The sequence below is a fragment of the Canis lupus genome, chromosome 10, assembly GCF_003254725.2.
Source record: "Canis lupus dingo isolate Sandy chromosome 10, ASM325472v2, whole genome shotgun sequence".
Lineage (NCBI taxonomy): Eukaryota > Metazoa > Chordata > Mammalia > Carnivora > Canidae > Canis > Canis lupus.
The window spans coordinates 17773409-17797485 of record NC_064252.1 but is presented as its reverse complement, the minus strand read 5'-3'; the positions used below and the strand labels follow the sequence as shown (position 1 = coordinate 17797485).

General features: G+C 48.4%; 1 protein-coding gene across 6 annotated transcripts in view; it reads left to right on the top strand.

Moving 5' to 3' along the window:
* MOV10L1 (Mov10 like RISC complex RNA helicase 1) overlaps positions 1-24077 on the top strand; it is a 72599-nt gene that overhangs the window by 46719 nt on the left and 1803 nt on the right. For 3 of the 6 annotated variants that reach the window (XM_025455748.3, XM_025455722.3, XM_025455715.3), the window contains exons 16-23: positions 8729-8837; positions 9297-9475; positions 10287-10433; positions 11472-11593; positions 12697-12796; positions 13619-13783; positions 17511-17684; positions 23237-23386. In XM_025455748.3, the coding sequence (XP_025311533.1) occupies positions 8729-8837; positions 9297-9475; positions 10287-10433; positions 11472-11593; positions 12697-12796; positions 13619-13783; positions 17511-17684; positions 23237-23386 (1146 nt within the window). Of the gene's footprint in view, positions 1-8728; positions 8838-9296; positions 9476-10286; positions 10434-11471; positions 11594-12696; positions 12797-13618; positions 13784-17510; positions 17685-22273; positions 22431-23236; positions 23390-24077 lie in introns of those variants that run through there. The other 3 variants (XM_025455774.3, XM_025455739.3, XM_025455768.3) reach the window with 3 other exon arrangements.

The window sequence follows — 24077 nt, the reverse complement described above, 5'->3', positions numbered from 1 at the left end:
CAGCAAATAGTTTCCATTAAAATAATCTTGATTTCTTACCTAATCTGAAGGTCGAAAGAGATCTTCATTGGAACAGACACTGTTACCTGCAGATTCTCTCCATCACCTCACTGGTCCACTTCATGGCTTGATTCTCAGGGGGAGGGTCTTGTGATCCTGATGGGAGATGTGAGGTGGAGGAAGTGTGGCTGTTTGTGTGGATCACATTCCTGATTAGCTGAATCTTAATACTTTTAAATGCAGAACATTACCTTCTTATTATGGATTAGCTAGGTAGCAAATAAACTCAGGGGCATTCCACATATCAACCAAGATGGAATTACAGAGAGACTGAATTTACCTTCCTGCCTTAAATAATTAAAGATCAGACAAAACACGACACAACACTTTCAGACATTTGCACATCAGCTATCATAGAACAGTGATGCCTGAGAGAGAGAAAGCACATGAGGTGACTCCTGTGATTGCCCCAGCTCACCATCTTCAAAGTTCCCAGGCCAGGGAGCAGAAGGGGGAAGCCAATGTTCTGCAGAATTGAGGATGAGACTCCTGGCAGTACAAAGTACAAGACAGATGTTGTTCATGGGACAGAGGACTGGAGGAGACCATTGGAAAGAGAGAGCTCTTGGAGTCAGCACAGGCCCCTTTGAATTTTCAGGCCAGGACTCCTGAATGCATTGCCAGCGGTGAAACAACTCAAGTCTGGGGAAGAAGCCCTGGAGAATAGAAGGAATCCTGAGTCCCCGCAGTGCTGGGCATGGTTTGTTCCCACAGCCACAGAATTGACAGGGTAACAAGTAGAGTCCTCAGAGGGTGTCACCTGAGGAATGGGGAGAGTTTGGCCCTGCGCTGCCTGCCACCCTGTCCATCTGAAAGGCTGAGAGAGTGGCTAAGTAGTGCAGCCACAGCCACAACAAGGTTCTAGAATAATTGCAGAAATACAAAAGTACATGCCTTTCAAGGTGTAAAATTCACAATGTCTAGTATCTAATCCAGAAACAAACTGAAAACACAGCCTATAAGAAATTTCAATCAGTTGAAATAATATATATATGTGTGTGTGTGTGTGTGTGTGTGTGTGAGAGAGAGAGAGAGAGACAGTAATGGCAATTAACGGAAAAGGACATTAAAATAGTTTTTATAACTACACTCCATATGCTCATGAGCACAAGCATGTTCAGTAGAGGTACAAACAAAAGACAAATTTCTTTTAAAGAAACAAAAAAATTGGGCAGCCCTGATGGCTCAGCGGTTTAGCTCCTGCCTTCACCCCAAGGTGTGATCCTGGGGTCAAGTCCCACCCCATGTCAGGCTCCCTGCATGGGGCCTGCTCCTCCCTCTGCCTGTCTCTCTCTCTCTCTCTCTCTCTCTCTCATAAATAAATAAAATCTTTAAAAAAAAATTCAGTGTCTACCATGAAAAATATAAATAGGAAGGTCTGAGTGACTCAGCAGCTGAGTGTCTGCTTTCAGCTTAGGGTGTGATCCCAGGTCCCAGGATCAAGTCCCACATCGGGCTCCCCACAGGGAGCCTGCTTCTCCCTCTGCCTGTTATCTCTGCCTCTCTGTGTCTCCCATGAATAAACAAACATTAAGAAAAAAAAAAAGAATTAAAAGACTAGACAATACAGTCAAAAAAAATTAGTGAACTTGAACAGTTACAGAAACTTTACAGAATGAAGCAAAATAAGTTTTTAAAATAGCTCTAAAATATAAAGTGTATTAAAAGTAGAAAAGCATCAGTGATCTGTAGGACACCTTCTAGCAGCAGCCTCACATCCATGCAATTGGAGTCCCAGAGAGAAGTGTAAGAAATACTAAGAAAAAATTGTGGAAGCCTTCCTAAATTGATAAAAAACATAAACCCTAAATATTCAGGAGACTTACTAACAGACCTGAAATACAAGAAATGTGAAGGAGACTGCACTGAGGTACTTGACAGTCAAATTCCTGAAAGTTGCTTACAAAAAGCAAACCTTAGAAGCAAAGAGTGACTCATTACATGCCAAGGAGCAGAAACAAGGATGGCAGGGTGCCTCAGTGGCTCAGCCAGGTGACGTGTCTCCTTTCTGCTCCAGTCATGATCCCAGGATCCTGGGATGGAGCCCCATATAGGGCACTCTGTTCAGTGGAGACACAGAAAACAAGTCTGCTTCTCTCTCGCTCTCAAATATATATTTTTTTAATTTTAAAAAAGAAGGAGGACAGCAGCAGACTCTGACAGCAGTGTGCACCAGAAGACAGCAAGGCGCTGGCAGGAGAAACCATCAGCCCAGAACTCTGTGCCCAGTAAACACTAGAAATTAAGAGGAAATAGAAACGTACTCAGACTTGCTCAGGCTGAGAGATGGGGGAGTCTGTTACCCACTGACCTGCACTGCTGGACCGAGGACCCTTGCAGCACACAGAAATGATGCCAGGTGGACATGAGGGTCTACACAGTGGAGTGAAAAAGACCAGAAATTATAAGTAGCTACATATATTTAAATCACTTTTTTCTTAAAAAAAATTCTTAGGGGATCCGTGGGTGGCTCAGCGGTTTGGCACCTGCCTTTGGCCCGGGGCGCAATCTTGGAGTCCCGGGATCGAGTCCCATGTCGGGCTCCCAGCATGGAGCCTGCTTCTCCCTCTGTCTGTGTCTCTGCCTCTCTCTCTCTTTCTATCATAAATAAATAAATAGATCTTTTTAAAAAATTCTTAAAAGATAATTAATTGACTTTTTAAAAAGAAGGAAATCCTGTAAAATGTGACATGGGTGGACCTGGAGGACATTATACTCAGAGAAATAAACTAGTCACAGAAGGACTCATACTGCGTGATTCCTTTCATATGAGATCTCTAAAATAGACTCCTGGAATCAAAAGAGTAGAATGCTAAGATATCTGAAGTGAAATGTTATTACTGTGATAAAACTTCATAATAATTTTTTAAAAGATAATTGACTTTCAAGCTAAAATGGTAACAATGTATTATAGTTTGTAACATATAAAATATAATAGTACAGGGAATGGGAGAAGAATATTATTTCTTATACTGGTATAATTCACTTGAAGGAAACTGTGATCAATTAATATATACTCTAAGCCCTACAGCAGCTACTAAAATAACAATATAAAGAGACCAAAAAGGAGATAAAAAGAAATCACAAAAATAATTAGTTCAAAAGTAAGCAGAAAAGGACACATAGACAACCATAACATAACCTGACTTATTTATCACCCACTTGTATAGTGATTTACATGGGGTGGGTTGTTGACATCTCTGGCTGTAATTGTGCACCTAGAACACTTGAGACACAAAACAAGTAGCAAGATGAGGAAATTAAATCTATCAGTAACCACATCACATGTATGTGGGCTCAACAAAGCAGTTAAGAGGAGGTAGAGATTGTCAGACTGCATAAAAAGGAAAGACCTAACTATATGCTGCCTATAGGAAATATGTTTTAAATATAAAGACAAGTTGAAAGTGAAAGATAGAAAAAGATATCAAAATAAAGATGGAAGAAAAAAAAGAAAGATGGAGTGGCTGTATCAGTGTCAGAGGTTTCAGAGTACTGGTAATCAGGATAAAGGTGATGTCATAGTAACAGAAAATAATCATTAGGAATGTATAACCATCCTAGACACACACAATCACCTAATAACAGCCTCAGAACACGTGAAACAAACTGATAAAACTGCAGAGAGACCAAATTCCCTGTGCCTATCAGCAATGAGACCAGACAAATTCCCTTTGCCTGTCAGCAATGTCAGCACTCCTCCCCCAGTTAATTGCAGGAAGGATGATGGGCACAGGTGCAGATGACCTGAGCAGTCAGGGGTGTCTGTAGAACACACCACTCAAGAAGAGCTGGATACATGCACTTTGTGTAGAAGTGGACACAATTTTCACCACTATAACCTTATTTGGGGCCAGAAAACAGGTCTCAAATTTAAAAGGATTAAAGTCATACAAAATACGTTCTCTAGCCACATGGAATCAAGTTAGAAATCAATTGCAGGAAGATCTCTAGGAAATCCCCAAATATTGAGAAGTGGAAAACACTCTTATATGTAACCTACAGATCACAGAAGAAATCAATAGAAAAATTAGAATGTTTCTTGCAAAGTGAAAGTGACACTGCAGCATACCAGGAACAGTAAGCTGCTGCTAGAAACACCCTTTTCATAGCCCTGAATGCCTAAAGAAAAGAAGAATAAAGGTTTCAATTCAGTGACCTCAGCTTCTTCCTTAGAAAACTAGAAAAAAATAAAAAAAAAGAAAACTAGAAAAATAAGAACATGTTAAATAGAAACTAAGCACCTAACAAAATCCAACATCCATTCTTCACCGAAAAGCTTAGCAAACTAGAAATGGAAGAGAACGTCCTTCACCTACAAAAAACCTACACAGTGAGTGACAAAATGCACTTTTCTCATGAAGATCAGGGCACATCCAGTCCTGCTACTTATGTTCAATGCTGCAGGAGGCTGTGGACCAGCAACTCTGCAAGAAAAATAAAAGGCATCCATTTGTGTATAAAATCCAACTCAAAAAAGAAGCCATTGAAACTAAGATTAGCAAATTTACAGGATATAAGGTGAGTATACAGAAATAAATTGTATACTAGCATAAACACCCAGAATTTAATTTACAGTGCCACCAAATGTAGATAGCAACCAAATGTTCTGAACAGGGGCATGTGGGTGGCTCAGTGGTTGAGCCATCTGCTTTTGGCTCAGGTCATGAACCCAGGGTCCTGGGATCGAGTCCCACATCAGACTCCCCGTGGGGAGCTTGCTTCTCCCTCTGCATGTGTCTCTGCCTCTGTGTTTCATTAATAAATAAAAAGTTCTGAACGTTAGGGACAAATCTGACAAAAGGTGTACAAAAATACACTAGAGACCTCATGGCTCTGATAAGAGAAACTGTTCCATGTCAGAGGACCCAAATCAACCTACAAACCCAGTGCTGGTCAGGTCAAAATCTTAGCAGACTTTTTTTTTTTTTTTTTTTTTCCAGAAATTGACAAGCCAATTCCTAAATTTATATGAAAATGCAAAAAGCCTATAATTCTCAAAACAACTTTGAAAAAGAACAAACTCAAGAACTCACACTCCTTGATCTTGAAACATTTCACAAAGTTATAATAAGACGGTGTGGTCCTGTGTGTGGTACTGTCATAGAGATAAACATGAGTCAGTGGAACAGAACAGAAGCCTAGAGTAGGCCCATAGGAATTTGGACAGCTGACTTTCTACAAAGGTTAATCAGTTAATCAGGGTGGGGAAAGGATGGTCTTAGCGAGAGGCATTAGGACAATGGGGTGTCTGTATGCAAGGGTGTGCACCTGGATCCCTTCAAAATGGATCATAACCCTAAATATAAAGCCTGAAACTGGGGATCCCTGGGTGGCGCAGTGGTTTAGCGCCTGCCTTTGGCCCAGGGCACGATCCTGGAGACCCGGGATCGAATCCCACGTCGGGCTTCCAGTGCATGGAGCTGCTTATGTCTCTGCCTCTCTCTCTCTGTGACTATCATTTAAAAAAAAAAAAAAAAAAAAAAAACCTGAAACTAAAATTTCTAGAAAACAACATAAAAAAAATCTTTTTAGGGGGATCCCTGGGTGGCGCAGTGGTTTGGCGCCTGCCTTTGGCCTGGGGCGCGATCCTGGAGACCCGGGATCGAATCCCACATCGGGCTCCCAGCATGGAGCCTGCTTCTCCCTCTGCCTGTGTCTCTGCCTCTCTCTTTGTGACTATCATGAATAAATAAATAAAATCTTTAAAAAAAAAAAAATCTTTTTAGGGGATCCCTGGGTGGCACAGCGGTTTGGCGCCTGCCTTTGGCCTAGGGCGCGATCCTGGAGACCCGGGATCGAATCCCACATCGGGCTCCCGGTACATGGAGCCTGCTTCTCCCTCTGCCTATGTCTCTGCCTCTCTCTCTCTCTCTCTCTCTCTCTGACTATCATAAATAAATTTAAAAAAAAATTTTTTTTTAAATCTTTTTATTTTTGAGAGAGAGGGCAGGCAGGGGGCAGGAGTAGAGAGAACCTTGAGCAAGCTCCACACCCAGTGCAGAGCCCATGCGGGGCTCAATCTCACGACCCTGAGATTATGACCTGAGCTGAAACCAAAAGCTGGACACTTAACCAGCTGAGCCACCCAGGCATCCCAAGAGAAAATATTAATATCTTCAGGTTAGGCAAAGAGTTTTTAGATAGGATGCCAAGAATGTGATTCATAAAAAATTGACGAGTTTGGACTCAAATGTTTTACTGTTCAAAAGACATGGTTAGGACCATGAAAATCTAGCTCATCACTAGAGCAGGAGAGTCTTAAAACTGAATGAAAGACATGAACACTTTACCAAAGATTATGGAGATCTCCCTTGGCTTAGGGTGGGGTCACATCTTGTGAAATCTAGCATAAGGTGAAAATACTTAGTTGAAAATGGATTTAATACACCTATGAGACATCACAGCTTAGCCCAGCTAACCTCAACAATGTGCAAAACAGTGGGGCAAAATCAGCTTATGAAAAGCCTATTTATAATCGAGTGCTGAATACCTCACGTAATTACTGCATGCTGTATTCAAAGTGAGAAACAAGAGTGGCTGTCGGCATCGGCTGTCGACCTCGTGATGGATCGCGGGCTGACTGGGAACTGTGGCCGCTGCCCAGCATCACCAGAGGATCGTAGTACATATCGCTGCCCCAGGGAAAAGATCCAAATTCAAAATTCTGAATAGTTTCTGCAAAGTGTGTACCGCTTTCATAGCATCATAAGACAGACCATCATCAGGAACTGTGCAGTGAGTTAATCCATGAAAATGTGTTCAGCATTAGTCATTAGGGAAACAAAACCATAGTGAGCTGCCACTACACACAGAGTAACCCAAATTAAATTAACAGGGCCACAGAATTACAGACTTACCATGGCGAACATGTGTGACAACAGGAGCGTCATACGAGCTACTGGGGACACAGAATGGCACAGCTGCTTTTGAAATGAGTTCCTTAAGGGCAGCCCTGGTGGCTCAGTGGTTTAGTGCCGCCTTCAGCCCAGGTCGTGATCCTGGAGACCTGGGATTGAGTCCCACGTCAGGCTCCCTGCATGGAGCCTGCTTCTCCCTGTCTATGTCTCTGCCTCTCTGTCTCCCATGAATAAATAAAATCTTTTTTTTTTTAAATGAGTTCTTTAAGAAGCTAGATCCACACTGGCAGTACAGTCCAGCTGCTTCACTCCTAGTGGTGGCCCCAGAGACCTGAAAACACATGTCCATACGAGGGCCCCTGCACAGATGTTCACTCCAACACCCTGAGTCATGGCCCAGTATCCATCCACATGTGAACCGATAAAGGAACTGCAGTATATTCTTGTGCAATAGTTCCTGGCAGTGACAGGTGTGAACTGTTGATGCCTGGGATGACGTAGGTGGATCTCATAACACTTAACTACCCTGTAGAAAGATGTCAGACAAGAAGTACATTATCTAGGCTTCCCTGTACAGAACATTCTAGAAAAAGTAACCGCTGTTGACAGAGGGCATCTTGTGGACTCTGTAGATGTGTTTAGCTCTCTAGTTGATGCTGTCCCATGTATGTGTGTCACAACTTGTCCAGTTGGGCATGTTAAATGTGCACATTTTACTGTGTGTCAGTGACACTCTGAAAATTCAAAGTAATGGGAAGGTACATTGCTGTCACCTTCTAGACTAAAATTTGGCAATATGCATATCGTTTTTAAATTTTTTTTTAATTTTTATTTATTTATGATAGTCACAGAGAGAGAAAGAGGCAGAGACACAGGCAGAGGGAGAAGCAGGCTCCATGCACCAGGAGCCCGATGTAGGACTCGATCCCGGGTCCCCAGGATCGCGCCCTGGGCCAAAGGCAGGCGCCAAACCGCTGCGCCACCCAGGGATCCCCTGCATATCATTTTTAATGTGAAACTTTTAGTAACAATTTTACTTCTAGAATTTGCCCTGTGAGAATAATCACGTTAGGTGCGATGCTGCCTGACTCACGAATTGAGTAAAGCCCACTAGATCTTAAAAAGAAAGAAAATAATCATGTGACTGCACAAAGGTAAATGTGCAGAGGTGCTTATTACAGTGTCGTTTGTAACGGGAGATTTGAAAGCCAATCCCCTTGGTCCAGGACAGATTCAGTTTGTTTAAACACACTGAATCAGTTCTTACACAGAATGTGGAACACAGTGGACAGAGAAGCCCTGCCAGGCCTTAGCAGCACCTGGGCACTTGGGAGCCATGTTCAGTCCCCTCGGAACAAGCTCTGCCCTGAGCCATCCCTGCCGGCCTTACTCAGGCTGCAGAGGAAAGGGTTTCGCCTGAGGGGCCCCAGGGGAACCAGGGGCCAGGATTTAACTCCAGTATTATTGAGTTTTCCCTCGCAGATGAGCATGGCGGGGAAGGATGCAGATAGAGAAGACCCCTTCGTCAAATAAATATCACCCTTTGTCTGGCGTCACCATACAGAGTTTAGTTTGTTCTTGCTTTTATTTGTAAGGGAATTCAAAAAAGAAACCTTTTTGCAACTTTTTTGTCATATATTCTGTATTTTTTTTATTACTGTGTTTTGAAACATACAATCTCTGATCCATGTGAAGAACTGTTAAAACACATAGAACGTTGACAGCTGTTTATGTTCCGTCTTTACACCTGTGTAAATACAGAGCTTTTTTTTTTTTTTAAGGCCATTTTTCTGCATGATTCTTTCTAGAATAGGAAAGCCATGAAGGACCAGATTAAGCATGCAGCAAAGGAGAGGCAGGCTGGGGCCCAGGACACCCCGGGGTTGGTGGCCCTTGCTGAAAAGTCCAGGAATCTGGGTGCGTATGGTGAGGGGCTGCCTGGAAGATAGGCCCCCAGAGCAGCTCCCTCCGCCCAAGTGAGACAGGCCCGGAAGTGTGTGTGGCCTGAGGGCTGACTGCAGCCCCAGAGGGCATGGGGCGGGCGGGGGGGGGGGGGGGGGGGTGGAATGTGAGGTTAGGTACTCTAAATGCGAGGCTAGGCTACTGCAGCTGGCCTTTTCCAGACCACGTTCCTGACGTCTTGGTTAGGTGATGTGCGCACGGAAAGTGGAAGAATGAACTGTATGGCTGGCAATTAGGTTCTCAGAAAGTTAACTTTCTGGACTCTGCCCAGTGAAGTTCAGATTATTGGACAGCACACCTCGGCAGCAGGCTCCCGATAGGCCATGTCGCCTCTCGGAGGCTCTGCTGCCCTGTGCTCCTGCTGTGCCAAGTTGTTTGACCTCTGCCTAACACGGGTTCCCACTTTGAATACAGTAAATGACGTTCAAACCCCTAAGGCGAGAGAGAAGGGATTTTTCAATCCTGTGCTCAATGAAAACCAGAAGTTAGCAGTTAGAAGAATCCTGAGTGGAGACTGCCGCCCTCTCCCGTATATTCTTTTTGGACCTCCTGGAACCGGGAAGACAGTGACGATAATAGAGGCTGTCTTACAGGTAAGCATAGGTGGCGGCACAGCTACTGGTGGCCTAGGCCACATGCCACTTTTATGTTCTCAGGAAGTAGCAGCTCGTGCAGAATCAAAGTAGGAGTGAGCTTCATCTCAGTTATTTCACGTTAGCCAAGTTTGTACTACGTTTTTGGGACTAGGTAGGATTTTCAAAGCTTATTTCATAATTTTAGAAAGGACCCTCTATTCTTAGGATGGTTGACAATTCTGGAGTACCTGGCTGATGCAGTCGGTGGAGCACACAACTCTTGATCTCAGGGTTGTAGGTTCAAGCCCCACGTTGGGTATAGAGATTAATTAAAAATAAAACCTTAAAAAGAATTTTAAAAAATGTTCTACCATTCAGTCATGAACTTTGTTGTAGAAAAGAAGTTCCCTTTACAGTAGTTAAGCCACCATTCTGTAGAAGTTTCTGGTGCCTCCACATTTAACATGGAGTTGGTACAGAATGTGTGTGTGAGTAAGATTCAGGATTCAAATTAGCAAACGTGTGCTGAGCACCCAGCGGGTACCATACCACGAGCCACACTCAGGAATCAGAGTGCCGACACCATCTCTGTCTTGGGAGGACAGGTTAAGATCTTGGAGAACAGAGAACTCTCTCACCGACTCTCCTGTCTTGTTGGCACGTGCACATGTGTCAGTGGCCATGTCTCAGGCATGTAAGGAACCGATGGGAGCCCACATGGCCACCCCCGCATAGTGAGCAAAGCATGTTGGTGTCAGACTCACCACATGTGTCTGCCCTGGACAGGTTGACATTTATCACCTCTGTTTCTCATGTGCCCTGGTTGAAGGTATACTATGCTTTGCTGGACAGCCGGATATTGGTGTGTGCACCCTCCAACAGCGCGGCCGACCTCGTGTGTCTGCGGCTGCATGAAAGCCAGGTGCTGCGGCCTGGCACCATGGTCCGTGTGAACGCCACCTGCAGGTTTGAGGAGGTGAGTTGTCCCAGCCAGCTGGCAGAGGGAAGTCCTGCCCACACATGCCTAACTTGAAGTACATTCTCTTCCTTCTCTGTGAGATGGGCATTCTCAGCTTTTTCTTTAGAGGGGGAACAGGGCAGAGGGGGAGGGAGAACCTCAAGCAGACTCCATGCCCAGCATGGAGCCTGACGGGGTTTGATCTCACGACCACAAGATCACCACCTGAGTTGAAGAAAGCAAGAGTCGGACAGTTAACTGACTGAGCCACCTGGCACCCCTGGCGGTCTCAGCTTTAGTAAACGCTGCTGCTCCGCTTCTATTTGATACTCAAATGTATTGTTTCTTTTGGGTCTTGTTTTATTGATTTCTCTATAAATACCCCTTTAGGAAAATTAGAAGTTCTTGGTTGGCTTAACAAAAGAAACAATCTAGGAAATGTATGCAGTTGTTTTGGGAAAAGATCTGCAGGATTTTGTGTTATGTTCATGGCTGTAGAGTCTGTAGAATGTGGGCTGAGGTGACAGGAAGGTATAAAATATTTCGGTTGAAGAATCTCAAGTTGGGACGACTGGGTGGCTCAGTGGTCGAGCATCTGCCTTCAGCTCAGGTTGTGACCCCAAGGTCCTGGGATCAAGTCCCGCACCGGGCTCCCTGCCTCTCCCTCTGCCTAGGTCTCTGCCTCTCTGTGTATTTCTCATGAATAAATAAATAAAATATTTTAAAAAGAAGAAGGGACACCTGGGTGGCTCAGCAGTTGGGTACCTGCCTTCAGCTCAGGTCATAAATTCTAGGATCCAGGATCGAGTCCCACATTGGGCTCCCTGTGGGGATCCTGCTTTTCCCTCTGTCTGTGTCTCTGCCTCTCTCTGTATCTCTCATGAATAAGTAAATCTTTAAAAAAAAATAAAAGAATCTCAAGTCATTACTTAGTCATAATTAAGAAGTGGGAACAGGATATTATCTTTAAGGATTTGTTCAGCTTTGTGACTGTGTCCAATTTAAAGAAATACTTCATACTTTAAAAAGTAAGCTGGCCCCACCTCCTTCCTGCAGACAGTCACTGATGCCATCAAACCATACTGCAAAGATGGAGAAGATATCTGGAAGGCCTCACGCTTCAGGATAATCATTACCACGTGCAGCAGCGCGGGGCTCTTTTACCAAATAGGAGTGAGGTAGGTCCTGGGCATGGTTCAGGTCCCTGTCCTTGTGGAGCTTGCACGGGGCTAGTGTGTGGGCAGGGTACGAGAACATGGGCTGGGGGGCAGGGAGACCCCAAAGGTGAGAGGGACCCGGGGCTCCCCGAGGTGGCAGGGATGAGGAAGGAGCCAGCAGCAGCAGGTGGGAAGCTGCTGGGCTGTACAAGCTGAGGAGGTATAATCAGGTAATAGTGGGGACTGATCAGCATCACTTTAAATAACTGATTTATAAAAAGATTGAAACCGTAAGTGCTTATAATCTAAGAAAGATACATCAACGTTGAGTTTCTTCAGCAGGAATTAGGAGAGTAGGTAGAAAAACAGGAGCATGCAACTTGCTCATCTTTCATAGGGAGGGACCTATGTGTCATTGTGGGCTTGTAAGCCGACTCCCTGTGGATGGAGAGAGGTAGGGCCAGAGCTGCTTCACTGTAGCCAGTGGACTCTGGTGGCGTCGCTGTTGGGCTCTACCCGAAGTTTGTCCTGTCAACAGCAGCTCTGTGGCTTTCGCCATGGTGTCCCTGCTGCAGATCTTTTCTCCAGGCGTCCAGTGGGGCAGAGGCTGCCTGGGGCCCCCGTTGGTCTGGGTCGGGGTATCATCGTAACTCAGAACATGCTTGTGAGGGCGCATTGGGGAGGCCAGCAGCCACCCTGTGGGGGCACCGCTCAGCTAGACCAGCTGACCTGTTCTCACGTCATGTCAGAGAAGAGGCACAGAGAGACAGTGTGACCTACCCAGGGTCACATGGTTTGTGGGCAGTGGAGCTGTGTTAGGCATCCCGGCTCCTGAGCCTCAAACAGGTGTGAGGAGCCCCTGCTCTGATGTGAACAGTGCTGCGGCCTTGCCCGCGGTCTCTCTAGTTTGCTCTTTCCCACCCCTCATCCCATGAACAAGCACATGCATCGCATAGAGTCCCAGGTGCTGGTGGGACTTGATTCAAGTCTCCCGTGGCCTGTTAATCCAGACCAGGTGACACCCACCTTCTGGGCCAGCCTGTGGTGCCCATGCGGTGTGTGTTGGCGGTCGCTTGCTAACGCACTTTGACAGAAATGACCATTGAGAACATCTTTGGCTCCAGAGTCGGACATTTTACACACGTATTTGTGGACGAAGCAGGACAGGCGAGCGAACCAGAATGCCTTATTCCGCTGGGGCTGGTTTCCGATGCCAACAGCCAGGTAAGGCCCGTTTGCTCTGTGGTTCTCATCCCACTTCTACACTGGTGGGTGCTCTGCACACCCGACCTCAGTCTGCACAGGACAACTGCAGGGTGACAGGCTCAAGTGAGGTGCGAAGGACCCTGAGGCTCGTGAAGCTGGGGCTTTGTGCTTAGTCACATACTTCATTCCTTGTGGACAGGGAAGAAAGGGCGGCTCTGCCTTTGATTCACAGTCTGAAACAGACACCAAGAGCTGTGCCCCCAGGCAAGGACACCAGGCATGGCTGTGGCTCGCTACCAGGAGCTGACCACTCTGCTCCCTCCCCTGCCCCAAGCTCCTCTCACTTTCACCCTGACAGGGACCTGGGGTCCTCTTATGCTCCCCATAGGCCTCCTCTCGGCACATGTATATACTCAGGGAGGGACCTCCCCAGATTGCCTGCGTCCCCCACGCCTGCCTCCTCCCATCGCCATGGTCAACACAGGGCTGCACAGAGACAGAGCTGGGAGCAGACCTGGTTCAGCTGCTGCAGCGGCCCGCAGGAGGTGGGGGAGAGGGCAGCATCAAGGAGAAAGGGCCCAGCATGTGCTTCCAGAAGACCGGGGCAGAGCTGCCCGGCCAGTTTGTGCGCATCCCCACCCCTGGCGTGTAAGCCTCTGTCACCTGGCTCGTGCAGCTGTGCCGCCTCCCCTGGCTTCTGCAGCCCAGGTGCCTCCCAGCCTGTGCTCCGGAAGCCCCGCCAGGCCATCGGAAGGCAGGGGCCAGCCTTTTGTGTGCATGGTGCACCACACCTGTTTCCTGAGCGCCCCCTGGCTGTGGGTGCCTGTTTGTGTGTCACAGATTGTCCTCGCCGGAGACCCCATGCAGCTCGGGCCGGTCATTAAATCCAGACTTGCCATGGCCTACGGGCTGAACGTGTCCATGTTGGAAAGACTGATGTCCCGGCCGGCATATCTGAGAGATGAAGACGCTTTTGGTGCTTGCGGCGCCTACAACCCCTTGTTGGTAAGCAGACTGGTGGGGTACATGGTCCCTTGTTGGTTCCGCTGCAGCCCCTTTGGCTGCTGGCCCGGCTCCCTGTGTGCACGGAGCTGCCCCCCGGGGTAGGGGTGCAAATAGCTCACACTCCGCCTCCCATCTCAGCGGGACCTTTGGCTGGCTCCTCTGTCCCAGCCGCTCAGATATGCTGCTTGGCCCCAGAGGGGTAGGCACTTCCAGGTGGTCCAGCCTTTGGCTGATGGCTGAGGTTCTGTGTGGCCACGCACGGTAAGAGCTAAATCTGGCTTAACGTGGGAAACGGGCAAGAGCCTTCTACTCTAATCGGAAAGAAGAGGCCCTGTGTCCTCTGTGGTGCTGGTTTGCTGGTTAAGCTGCACATTCCCTTCCCAGCCAAACTGACCAAACTGCATTTTACGTCCCCCTCTCCCAGCACACGAGCTCAGGAACCTTGGGTCTCTGATGTCACTCATTAAGATGAGCCAAGGAGCATATTCTCTGAATTCCTACAGTAGAAAACAAGAGTTCCTTCTAAACTCGAACAGTAAACAGAAACGAGGTGCAGTGATCCTGGGCAGATTTTCCTGGAAATGGCTTAGGACCTGTGCTAGGCTCTCAGCCCCCAGGCCCTTTCCCCACCTGGAGAGTAGAGGGCAAGAGAGCATGTGAGGGGTTGGGGGGCGGCGCTGGGGGCCATGTGAGATGGTTCCCAGGCAAGCCCACACCAGCAGTGCACTTGTACTGACCCAGATGGCAGCAGGGAGCCCATGCCTGTGGAGACACCTGTGTGCCGCCCCACATCCACGTCCCCAGGGTGGACAGGCAAAGGGGGAAGGGAGGCCCCTGGCCCAGGTAGGGATGGCAGTGCTCAGTGCTGGACTCCTTCAGGCAGGAGCCTCAGCTGGTAGCTGCTTCCTGCTCTGAGGGCCTGAAGCTACACCGAGTTTCTTGGCGCAGAGGGCCTCTCTCCCTGGGTACCCTACAGGCTAACACAGGGCCTGGCTTGGGGGAGCCAGAGGTTGAGATGCCAAACTGAGTGTGGAGTTTTGATTAGCCTCTTGGAGACTGGACACGTTACAACTGTAACCATCAGTTGGCGGAACAATCTTTGGGTCCATGAGTCCTCACAACACAAACAAGGGAAGGACACCCCGGGGCCGGCAGAAGGCACAGTGTTTGCCATTTATGCTCCCTGTCCTGGTCCCAGCCAGGCTTTGAGCTGCCAGTGGGTCGGTGGGATGTGCCCTTAGCCACCATGGCCTCACGGTCCAAGAACCAGGGGCCACCTGCAGCCGAGCTGAGACAAGGCTTCGTGGTTCATGTCAAGGCTGCAGGATGAACGCAGAGTGAAGCATGCAGCGCTCTGTCCCCAAGGAAGGACTGCTCAGCTTCTAGACCCAGGACAACATCCAAGCAGCTTCCTCTTCTCTTTGGCTAATGTTCACTTTCTCAAACACGAACCTTCTGAGCCTGCCCTGGAGTTGGGAGGCGGCAGCTCATGGGCACTTACTTCTAAGCAAACCTGTGGTTCTCAGAAACTCTGCGGTCTGAATGCATCTTCCAGATGAAGAGTTCTTCTGCCGGGGACAGTGCCAGGCCAGTGGTGAACACAAATCCCTGGGATGGAGGCAACGCTTTTCATACCCGGCATCAGTGAGGAGCCCGGTGAGGGTTAGGGCACCTTGGTAGCTGGCGGGGAGCCAGGCCTGGGCGCTCTGTGCAACCATTGGCAGGCCTTGCAGGTGCACTGAGCATGCTTCAGCCTCACTGTCGGGGCCCCAGCTGCAGCATGCATAGCGTGGGGACCGCTGGCCATCATCAAAGCCACGTGGATGCCAGCAGGCCGCCAAGTGTGTGTCGGCCTCCCCCATCAGCTGCCCCACCACCTGAGTTGCCCAGGAGCCTCCCTCCATCTGTGCTGGGCCGGCAAGAAGGGCAGGATGGCCTGAGTGCCCAGCATGGGGAGAGCAGGTGTTGACTGTCTGGAGGCCATGGTGGCACCCAGAGATGAGGAAGCCACGGAAAAGGGGAGGCGGGTCAAGAAGTCTTGAGCCAAACAAGACAAAGGGGCAGGGAATGGAACCCAGAAAGCCATTCAGACTCTGGAGCCTCAGCATTTTCCAACCTGCAAATCAGAAGGAATCTGTCAGGGGAAGGGCTCCTGCGGCTCCCTGGGGGACTTAATGGACTCCCTAGGCCCCAGGACCCCAGTTTCAGCCTGTCACACTCCACCCCTGCCGACTCTTGTGGCCCATACAGGTGGCCCTGGGTCAGCCAAGGCTGGGTTCAGAGCGGGTGATCAGGAGGGTTTGTAAACTGACAGCCTCCCCCCCCCGCCCCCCGCGTGGGGCCTTCTGTGCCTGGACTGATTGCTACTGGGGACCAGTGGGAACAGCTGGGGAAGTCCAGGCAGTCTGGACACGGAGCTGTCTCTGTCCTTGGCTCAGCCTGCCCGAGAGCTGGGCTTGTAAGTCCCAGTACGCAGGCAGCTGTCACCTCCAGACGCACTGGCCTGCCCTTGCCCAGTCCATGACTACAGACCCACCTTCCTCCACTGCTACCCTTTGTCCCTGACCAGGGCATGGCACAGCCAGAAACCCCTTTCAGGGCCTGGGGACATGGATGAGGAAGGTGAGGCGGTTGCTTTTGAGGATGCCTTCAGGACTCCAGGGGAGAGCAGGGCCTGGAGTGGAAGTGGCCCCACAGAAGCTGAGGGGAGATCCCGGGGAGGCACACAAAGGCCTGCCGTCCATGCAGCCACCGCCAGCTCACCCCCTTACTGGCTGTCTCAGTCCCCCAGCCAGAGTCCCATGATCAGAAGAAGGCAGGAGATCTCTGTGAGCCCAAGGCCCTCCATGGCCATCCCCCCAGTGGTGGTCTTAACTCCTCTGTGGACTGGGATAGGTTCACGGATGAGCAAGCCCTGCCATCAGCTCCAGGTCATAGGGCACCTGCAAATCAGGGCCTGCCTTTAAGAACTGCACACTCCCTGGCTCTGTTTTCTTTTCCTACGGGATCCTTTTAAGTCAGGCTCACCTCTTGACCCTCTTAGTGAAATTTACATTTTCTTAGAAGGTCTTAAAGGGAACACTTTAGTCCTGAGTCCTCTCAAGAAAGGGCCACCTTGACCCGTGTCCGACAGATGAATAGACACAGAAGATATATATATATATACACGTAAACATCTATACACGATGGAATATTACTCAGCCATCAGAAGGAATGATATTCTTCACATTTACAACAACATGGATGGATCTGGAAGGCATTATGCTTAGTGAAATAAGTTAATTTAGGAAGATGAATACCATATGATTTCACTCGTGTGGAATATAAGAAACAAGGAGACAGACTCTTAAATACAGAAAGCAAACTGATGGTCACCAGAGGGGAGGTAGGTGGTGGCAGGTGAAATAGGTGACGGGGATGAAGAGTACACTTCTTGTGATGAGCGCTGGCTCATGTACAGAATTGTTGATTTGTTTTATTGCACCAGAAACTCGTATGACCCTGTATGCTAATTATATTTCGGCTAAGAAAACAAATCCTTTGTTCAAAAAGTCATTAGAGGTGCAAGAGCATATCCTAATGAGGTGGCAGGTAACAGGCCAGGAGAGGGAGGACCGGCCCTGGAGCTGTGACCCGAGGGGGTGTCTCAGCATTTTTGTCTTTGGCAGAAATGCTCCATGCACGGGCCTGTTTAGCTGGGGACCTGCTGCCAGCTGTCTCCTTGCAGGTCACGAAGCTCGTGAAGAACTACAGGTCCCACCCAGCTCTGCTGGCGCTGCCGTCCAGGCTGTTCTACCACAAAGAGCTTGAAGTGTGCGCAGACCCCAAGGTGGTGACCTCCCTGCTGGGCTGGGAGAAGTTACCAAAGAAAGGCTTCCCACTCATATTCCACGGTGTGCGGGTGAGTTGTGCGTTTGTGGGGAAGGGGAGCAGCTCACCTCTAGCAGCTGAGTGACCGCGCAGTGCGCAGTGCTGTTCCGGGCTTTAAGCACCTTCATTGTGTGTGTGTGTTCAGATCTGTTGTTAATGAAGCATTTACCAAGGGGGGCGGTGCTGATGCCGTGCTGGTGCTGAAGAGTAAGAGTAAGGAGGGCTTTTGCCCCTGCAAGGCCGGCCTGGCCACCACTCAGGTGACTGTACACAGAACAGATCTGAGGAGGTGCTGGCCCACATAGGTGTAGAGAGTGTCACCCTAGTAGGATTTGAAGTGGAGGGCACTGAAGATGGCCTGTAGCTGCATGGAAGGCGGGGTGACAAGTAGAGCTCAGGGAGCTCCCCTACCCACCCAGAGTGACCACGCACCTTGCCAGTCTGGTCAAGTGAGTGGACTGGTAATGGGGTGGGGAGGGCCTCCTCCTCACCATGGCCTCACCAGGCAGAAAGAGTTAGATGCTCAGTAGTCCAGAAAATGACATGTGTATTCGAACTTGGTTGTTAGAACCAGAAGTCATCGTTTGCATTAACCACCCCCAAGTTCTCATCCAAAATTGGGGCTGCACCCAGACCCTAGCTCAGGAGGAGCTAGTGCTGGGGTGCCCCTGGGGAGATGGGTGCCCCCTCCTCCATGCAGCCTGCCTTCAAGGTTCCTGGGTCCAGGTAAGGGCACACTGCCTCGTGTCTCTGTATGTGTCTGCTCTCTTGGGAGTGGACGGAGAGGCAGTCTCACATTCACGTGTGACTGTGAAGTGCCTGCCCTTTGGACAAAAGAGAATTCAAGGAAAGGAGGTTCTGCAGTGAGTCTAAGACCTCCCTTGGAGCACTCAGCACGAGCCCTCAGTGGCCTGTGCCTTCTCCCAGCCTTGTATGCTGCTCTGGCTCCCAGGGACACCGCCCCTGCTCTGTGCGGCTCCCCTGTACATCAGAAAAACCAGTGAGAAAATGCAGAGGGGATCAGAGGTCTCTCTACCGTTATCTAGAAGTCAGCCTAAGGAGAAGTAAGCAGAGTTGCTGTAGAGCCAGAGAGCTTAGGATCCCACATGCGTGAAGTGAGACGGGCATGTGGTGCCCATGAAGAGAGAGACCAGTATTGTTCTGCCCGTATTCATTCATATTTTTATCACAGTCTACATAGAAGTCACAATGGGTTTTTTCATGAGAAAGCGATTATGAGTGTGCAAATGTGTTGTAAGTGTGCAAACAGTATTTGTAGAAGAATGAGATACAAAGTCGCCTAGATAACATGCTACAAACGATAACAAATAAAAGCATACTTTTGACTCATAGAAAAGAAATTGGTCAGTGGAACAAAGTCCAGAAATATTTATTTATTTAGTAAGGATTTTTTAAGGGCCTCAAATTGTGTCCTAGACTCTACTCTGTGCCTTGAGTATAAAATGGGGCTGAGTTGCAGAGATTTTGGTCTACTCCCTTCATGGCAGCAGAAAGGGTTTTTTTTTTTTAATTTTTTTTAATTTATTTATGATAGGCACACAGTGAGAGAGAGAGAGAGAGAGAGAGAGGCAGAGACACAGGCAGAGGGAGAAGCAGGCTCCATGCACCAGGAGCCCGACGTGGGATTCGATCCCGGGTCTCCAGGATCGCGCCCTGGGCCAAAGGCAGGCGTTAAACCACTGCGCCACCCAGGGATCCCCCAGAAAGGGTTTTATCACCAATTCAATGGCCTCAGGATCTCTAGTGAGGCTTGGCCCTTGCTCCTCTCCCTCTGCACACTCACCCTCGGCTCCTGCAGGCCCCTCCACATCCTGGGGTGCAATGTCAGACACCCTGCCTGGCAAGGGCCACCTCATGGGAGTGTGACCTTGACTGACACCTGCTCCTGGGGAGGCTCTAGGAGGAACTCTGACTCACTGCTCCATCCCCACGCCATCTCAACAGAGGAAGTGCAGTAGAACATGCTGCGTGAACATTGTAGGGCAGGGCTGAGCCCGAGGGTGGCCCAAGGTGGGACCACCAAGGTCACTGTGATCTTGTCCTCATAAAGAAGAGATTTGGAAGCCTGTGCCCGGCAGACAAGTCGCTGATCTCGGACTTCTTTCTGCTACAATAGAGTTGAATAAGACAACATAGTCCTGTCAAGGCCTGAGATACGCGACTGGCCTTCTGCAGGAGAGATGTGGCAACCCCTGGTCAATCGAAAAAGCAGCTTTGCACTTGCTTGTGTTTTCTCCTCTTTGTTTTATTCATTAATTTCAGCTTTGTCTTTAAGCATCCCCTCCTTACCTTCTTATTTATTTTCTTTGTTAAAACTCCCCTAAGATGGACAGTTCGTTCCCATGTTCCTCATCCTCTTAATTAGGAAGGCCCTGGGGATGCCATCCTGTAGCTTTCTCTTTCCACATACGTCTGCTGAGGGATCCTCCTTTCATGACTTTCTGGACATTTATAACTTTCTCTTTATTTTCTTTGTTGATCTAAGGATTATAGAGAAGTATTTTTCTTAATTTCCAACTGGCTAAGAATACTTTGGCCACCTTTTTTTTATTTCTAATTTTATTAGGTTCTGATCAAAAACTATTTGCTTTTAAAAATTTGTGGTCAAATAGGTATCAGGTTTGGTAGATGTTCTAAGGACATACCACTCCCCGCCCACACACCACACACAAAATGTACATTCTATACATTTTTTTAAAGATTATATTTATTTATTTAAGAGAGAGAACACAAGCAAGGGGGAGGGGAAGAGAGAGAAGCAGACTCCCCAGTGAGCAGAGAGCTGGACACAGGGCTTGATCCCAGGACCCCAGGATCATGATCTGACCTGAGCTGAAGGCAGACACTTAACGGATTAAGCCACTCCCAAGAGCCCCGCCTCCCCCTGTATACATTTTTTTTTAAGATTTTATTTATTTATTCATGAGAGACAACAGAGAGAGAGGCAGAGACACAGGCAGCGGGAGAAGCAGGCTCCATGCAGGGAGCCCGATGTGGGACTTGATCCGGGGTCTCCAGGATCACGCCCTGGGCTGAAGGCAGGCGCTCAACTGCTGAGCCACCCAGGGATCCCAACATTTTTTAAATAAACTTATGGAGTCTGTTACTTAGTTCTCCTGTGTTCTGACCTAGATTTTGTTCGCTAGGTATTCCCACTAAAGGGGAAGAGTGATGATGTCTCCTGTTATAGTGGTGCTGTTTTATCAGATTCTTTTTGAATTTCCAGTACTTTCTGCCTTAAGTGTTGAACTTCTGTGGTGTTTCCTGCATACAGGTTTATGATTATCTTCCTTATCATATAATGTTCTTCTATACTTTTTTATGTTTTTAGCCTTAAATTCCACCTGGTAATATTAATGTTACCACTCCTTGCTGTTTGTTTTTGTTTTTGTTTTTTTTAAGATTTGTTTATTTTAGAGAGAGAGTGTGTGCTGGGGAGGGGCAGAGGGCGAGAATCCCAAGCAGACTACCCAGTGAGTGCAGAGCCCACCGCAGGGCTCCATCCCAGGATTCCAAGATCCTGACCTGAGCCAAAATCAAGAGTCAGAGTCTTAACCAGCGGACTTCTCCAGGGCCCCTTCTTGTTTCTTTTTAATCTGGTATCTCTGTTCTTTCTTTTCATTCTTTCTTTATCATCTTATTTTAGGTATCTGTCTTAGCAGCAGCTAGTTTTAATGTTTAATCCAATTTGAGGGTCTCTGCTTTTAATGAGATAATCAGTCCAACTTATGATTGGTTATTGACCTTTATTCCTTCATCTTTATGTTTATTATTTTTTTTAAGATTTTATTTATTCATGAGAGACAGAGAGGCAGAGACACAGGCAGAGGGAGAAGCAGGCTCCATGCAGGGAGCTAGATGTGGGACTCAATCCCCCGTCTCCAGGATCACGCCCTGGGCTGAAGGTGGCGCTAAAACCGCTGGGCTACCGGGGCTGCCCTTTACGTTTTTAATCAATTATTTCTTCTTTTTCCTTATTTTTTGTATGTGATTGGTTACTATCTGTTTAATGTTTTATCTCTTCAGTTTAGAAGTTTCCTAAGGTTCATCAAACTGAATTTTTTTTTAGGTTTCTTCTCTATTGTAAATCTAAAAGATAAATTATGGGGTACCTGGCTGGCTCAGTTGATAGAGCATGTGACTGTTGATTTCAGAATTGTGAGTCAAGCCCCACATTGGGTATAGAAATTACTTTAAAAAGTGAATAAATAAACTATAAAAAAATTTAAAATAATAACAGATAAATTACATATGGCTTAGCAGCAGAAAACATCCTCAGAATTAATGCATTCTAATTGCTCTATCTGGTGTTTTTTTCTGTGTGTGTGGTAAAATACATATGACATACGTTTATTTCATTAGCCATTTTTAAGTATACGATCCAGTAGTGTTAAATATATTCACATTGTTTTACAGCCAGTTATTAGAACGTTCCCACCCCGCACACTGAAGCTATGTCCCCATCACACATACCCCGCCCCCAGCCCCGTCCCTGGCCCCCTGCACCACCAGCTGCCCTGTGTCCCCAGGAGTCTGACCACTGCATGTGCTTCATAGCAGTGGAACTGTACAGGATTCATCCTTCTGTGTCTGGCGTAGGTCACTGAGCACAGCGTCTTCAGGGCTCACCTGGGTGTCCGCACCTCCTTCCTTTTGAAAGCCAAGGATGGTCCATCCTGTTGTTCAGCTGCAGTTCATCGGTCCGTTGCTTCCGCCACTGGTCTGCTGGGGTAACACTGCGGCAGACGCTATGCAGGTGCTAGTCAGAGTCCCCGCTTTCGGTTCTTTTGGGTCTAGACCCAGAAGTGGGATTGATGAATCATATCGTCTGTGATTAATTTTCTGAGGAGCCTCCATGCTGCTTCCCACAGTGACAGGACCAATTTACGTTCCCATCAGCAGCATACAGGCATCCAGTTTCTCCACATCCTCACCAATACGTTTTGTTTTTTGATAGTAGCCATGTGTGAGGTGGGATCTTGGAGTTTGGATCTGTTTCCCTGATTGTTAGTGATGCTGGTCAGCTGCATGTCATCTTTGTTGGTTGGCTGAGAGGGCCCGTACCTACATGTGGGGAGGGATTGGGACTCTGAGTGCGTGGTCACCCACCTGGCCCGTGGCAGGGCTGCACTCGCCCCCTGCTGAGCTGACCCCAGCTGGCCACCTGCCTCTGCAGGCCATGCAGTCTGCGCTCACCCTGGACCCCTGGGTTTTGGCTGCAGCAACACCTGTTCCTGTTTCTAGCATACCCTCCTGCACATGCATCTGTTGGCACAGGCCTCGCTGACCGTCCACTCCTGTTCCACAGATCATAGCACGGCTCCACGCAGCCCTTCTCCTGTGGGCTCTTGTGGTTGTGGTGGGTCCCACCATTCCTGAAGCTGGTCAGACTGCTGGAGCGTGTGGTGTGCCAGACAGCAGGGTGTTTCACTCTCATTCATGCTGTATTCCCAGCACCTGCTTCTGCTCCTTTCATTGTTCATTGTTCCCTGCATAAGCATCTGTTGAGGAAATGAAGTTTTGTGATGGATGTCCTATCCTCTTGTCTCCTGATTAACTCAGGGCAGCGAAGCTCGTGAAGGGAGGAGCCCGTCATGGTTCAATGCGGCGGAAGCTGTCCAGGTCATGCGCTACTGCTGTCTCCTGGCCAGGGGCGTCTCCAGCCAGGTGTCCACCGCTGACATTGGTGTGATCACACCCTACCGGAAGCAGGTGTGGCCCTGCTGACCGCTCCTCTGAGCTTCCTTGTTCAGAGTCTGGAAGGAGAGTGGAGACAAGTGGAACGAGTCCTTCCATAGCCACTGCCTCTGCGCACCCCAGCAGGGGGCTCCCACGGGCCTGCCCCACACACAGACTCCTGGTGCTCAGATGCCAGGGAGGGGGCTGGAGTCTATTCACCTGGCAGTGGGCAAGGGGCCCCCTCAATGCCCTCCTAGGGAACAGAAGTTTTCCCCACAACCGCTGAGCTAACTCATATTCTGTAGACTTTTCTGCAAAATTTCAATTGATGTTTCTTTTACCAACACCCATTGGAGAGCCTTATTTCTAGACACACAGTGCAGGGTCCCGTTTCCATGACTCGGCTGCTCCCACTGCACCAGTTGTACAGAAGCTTCCAGGCCCCTGAGGTGTGGGGCCCTGTGCTGTCCCCATGGAGATGGCCATGTCCACGCAGCAGCAGGCACATGCCTCAGCCCTCCCTGCTGTGCCCTCATGGGGTGAGGGAAACTTTGCTTCTGACATAGGTGTCCCCTTCCCCCAGTGTACTGTATCTGGAATCAGAATTTGTGTTCTAATCAAATTAGGTCAGATGAAATAGGATTTGGAATTGAAAAGCAGTATTTTGTATTGGTTAATATTTATTTGGCTTATGCTTACATATATATAAAGAAATGGTCAAATG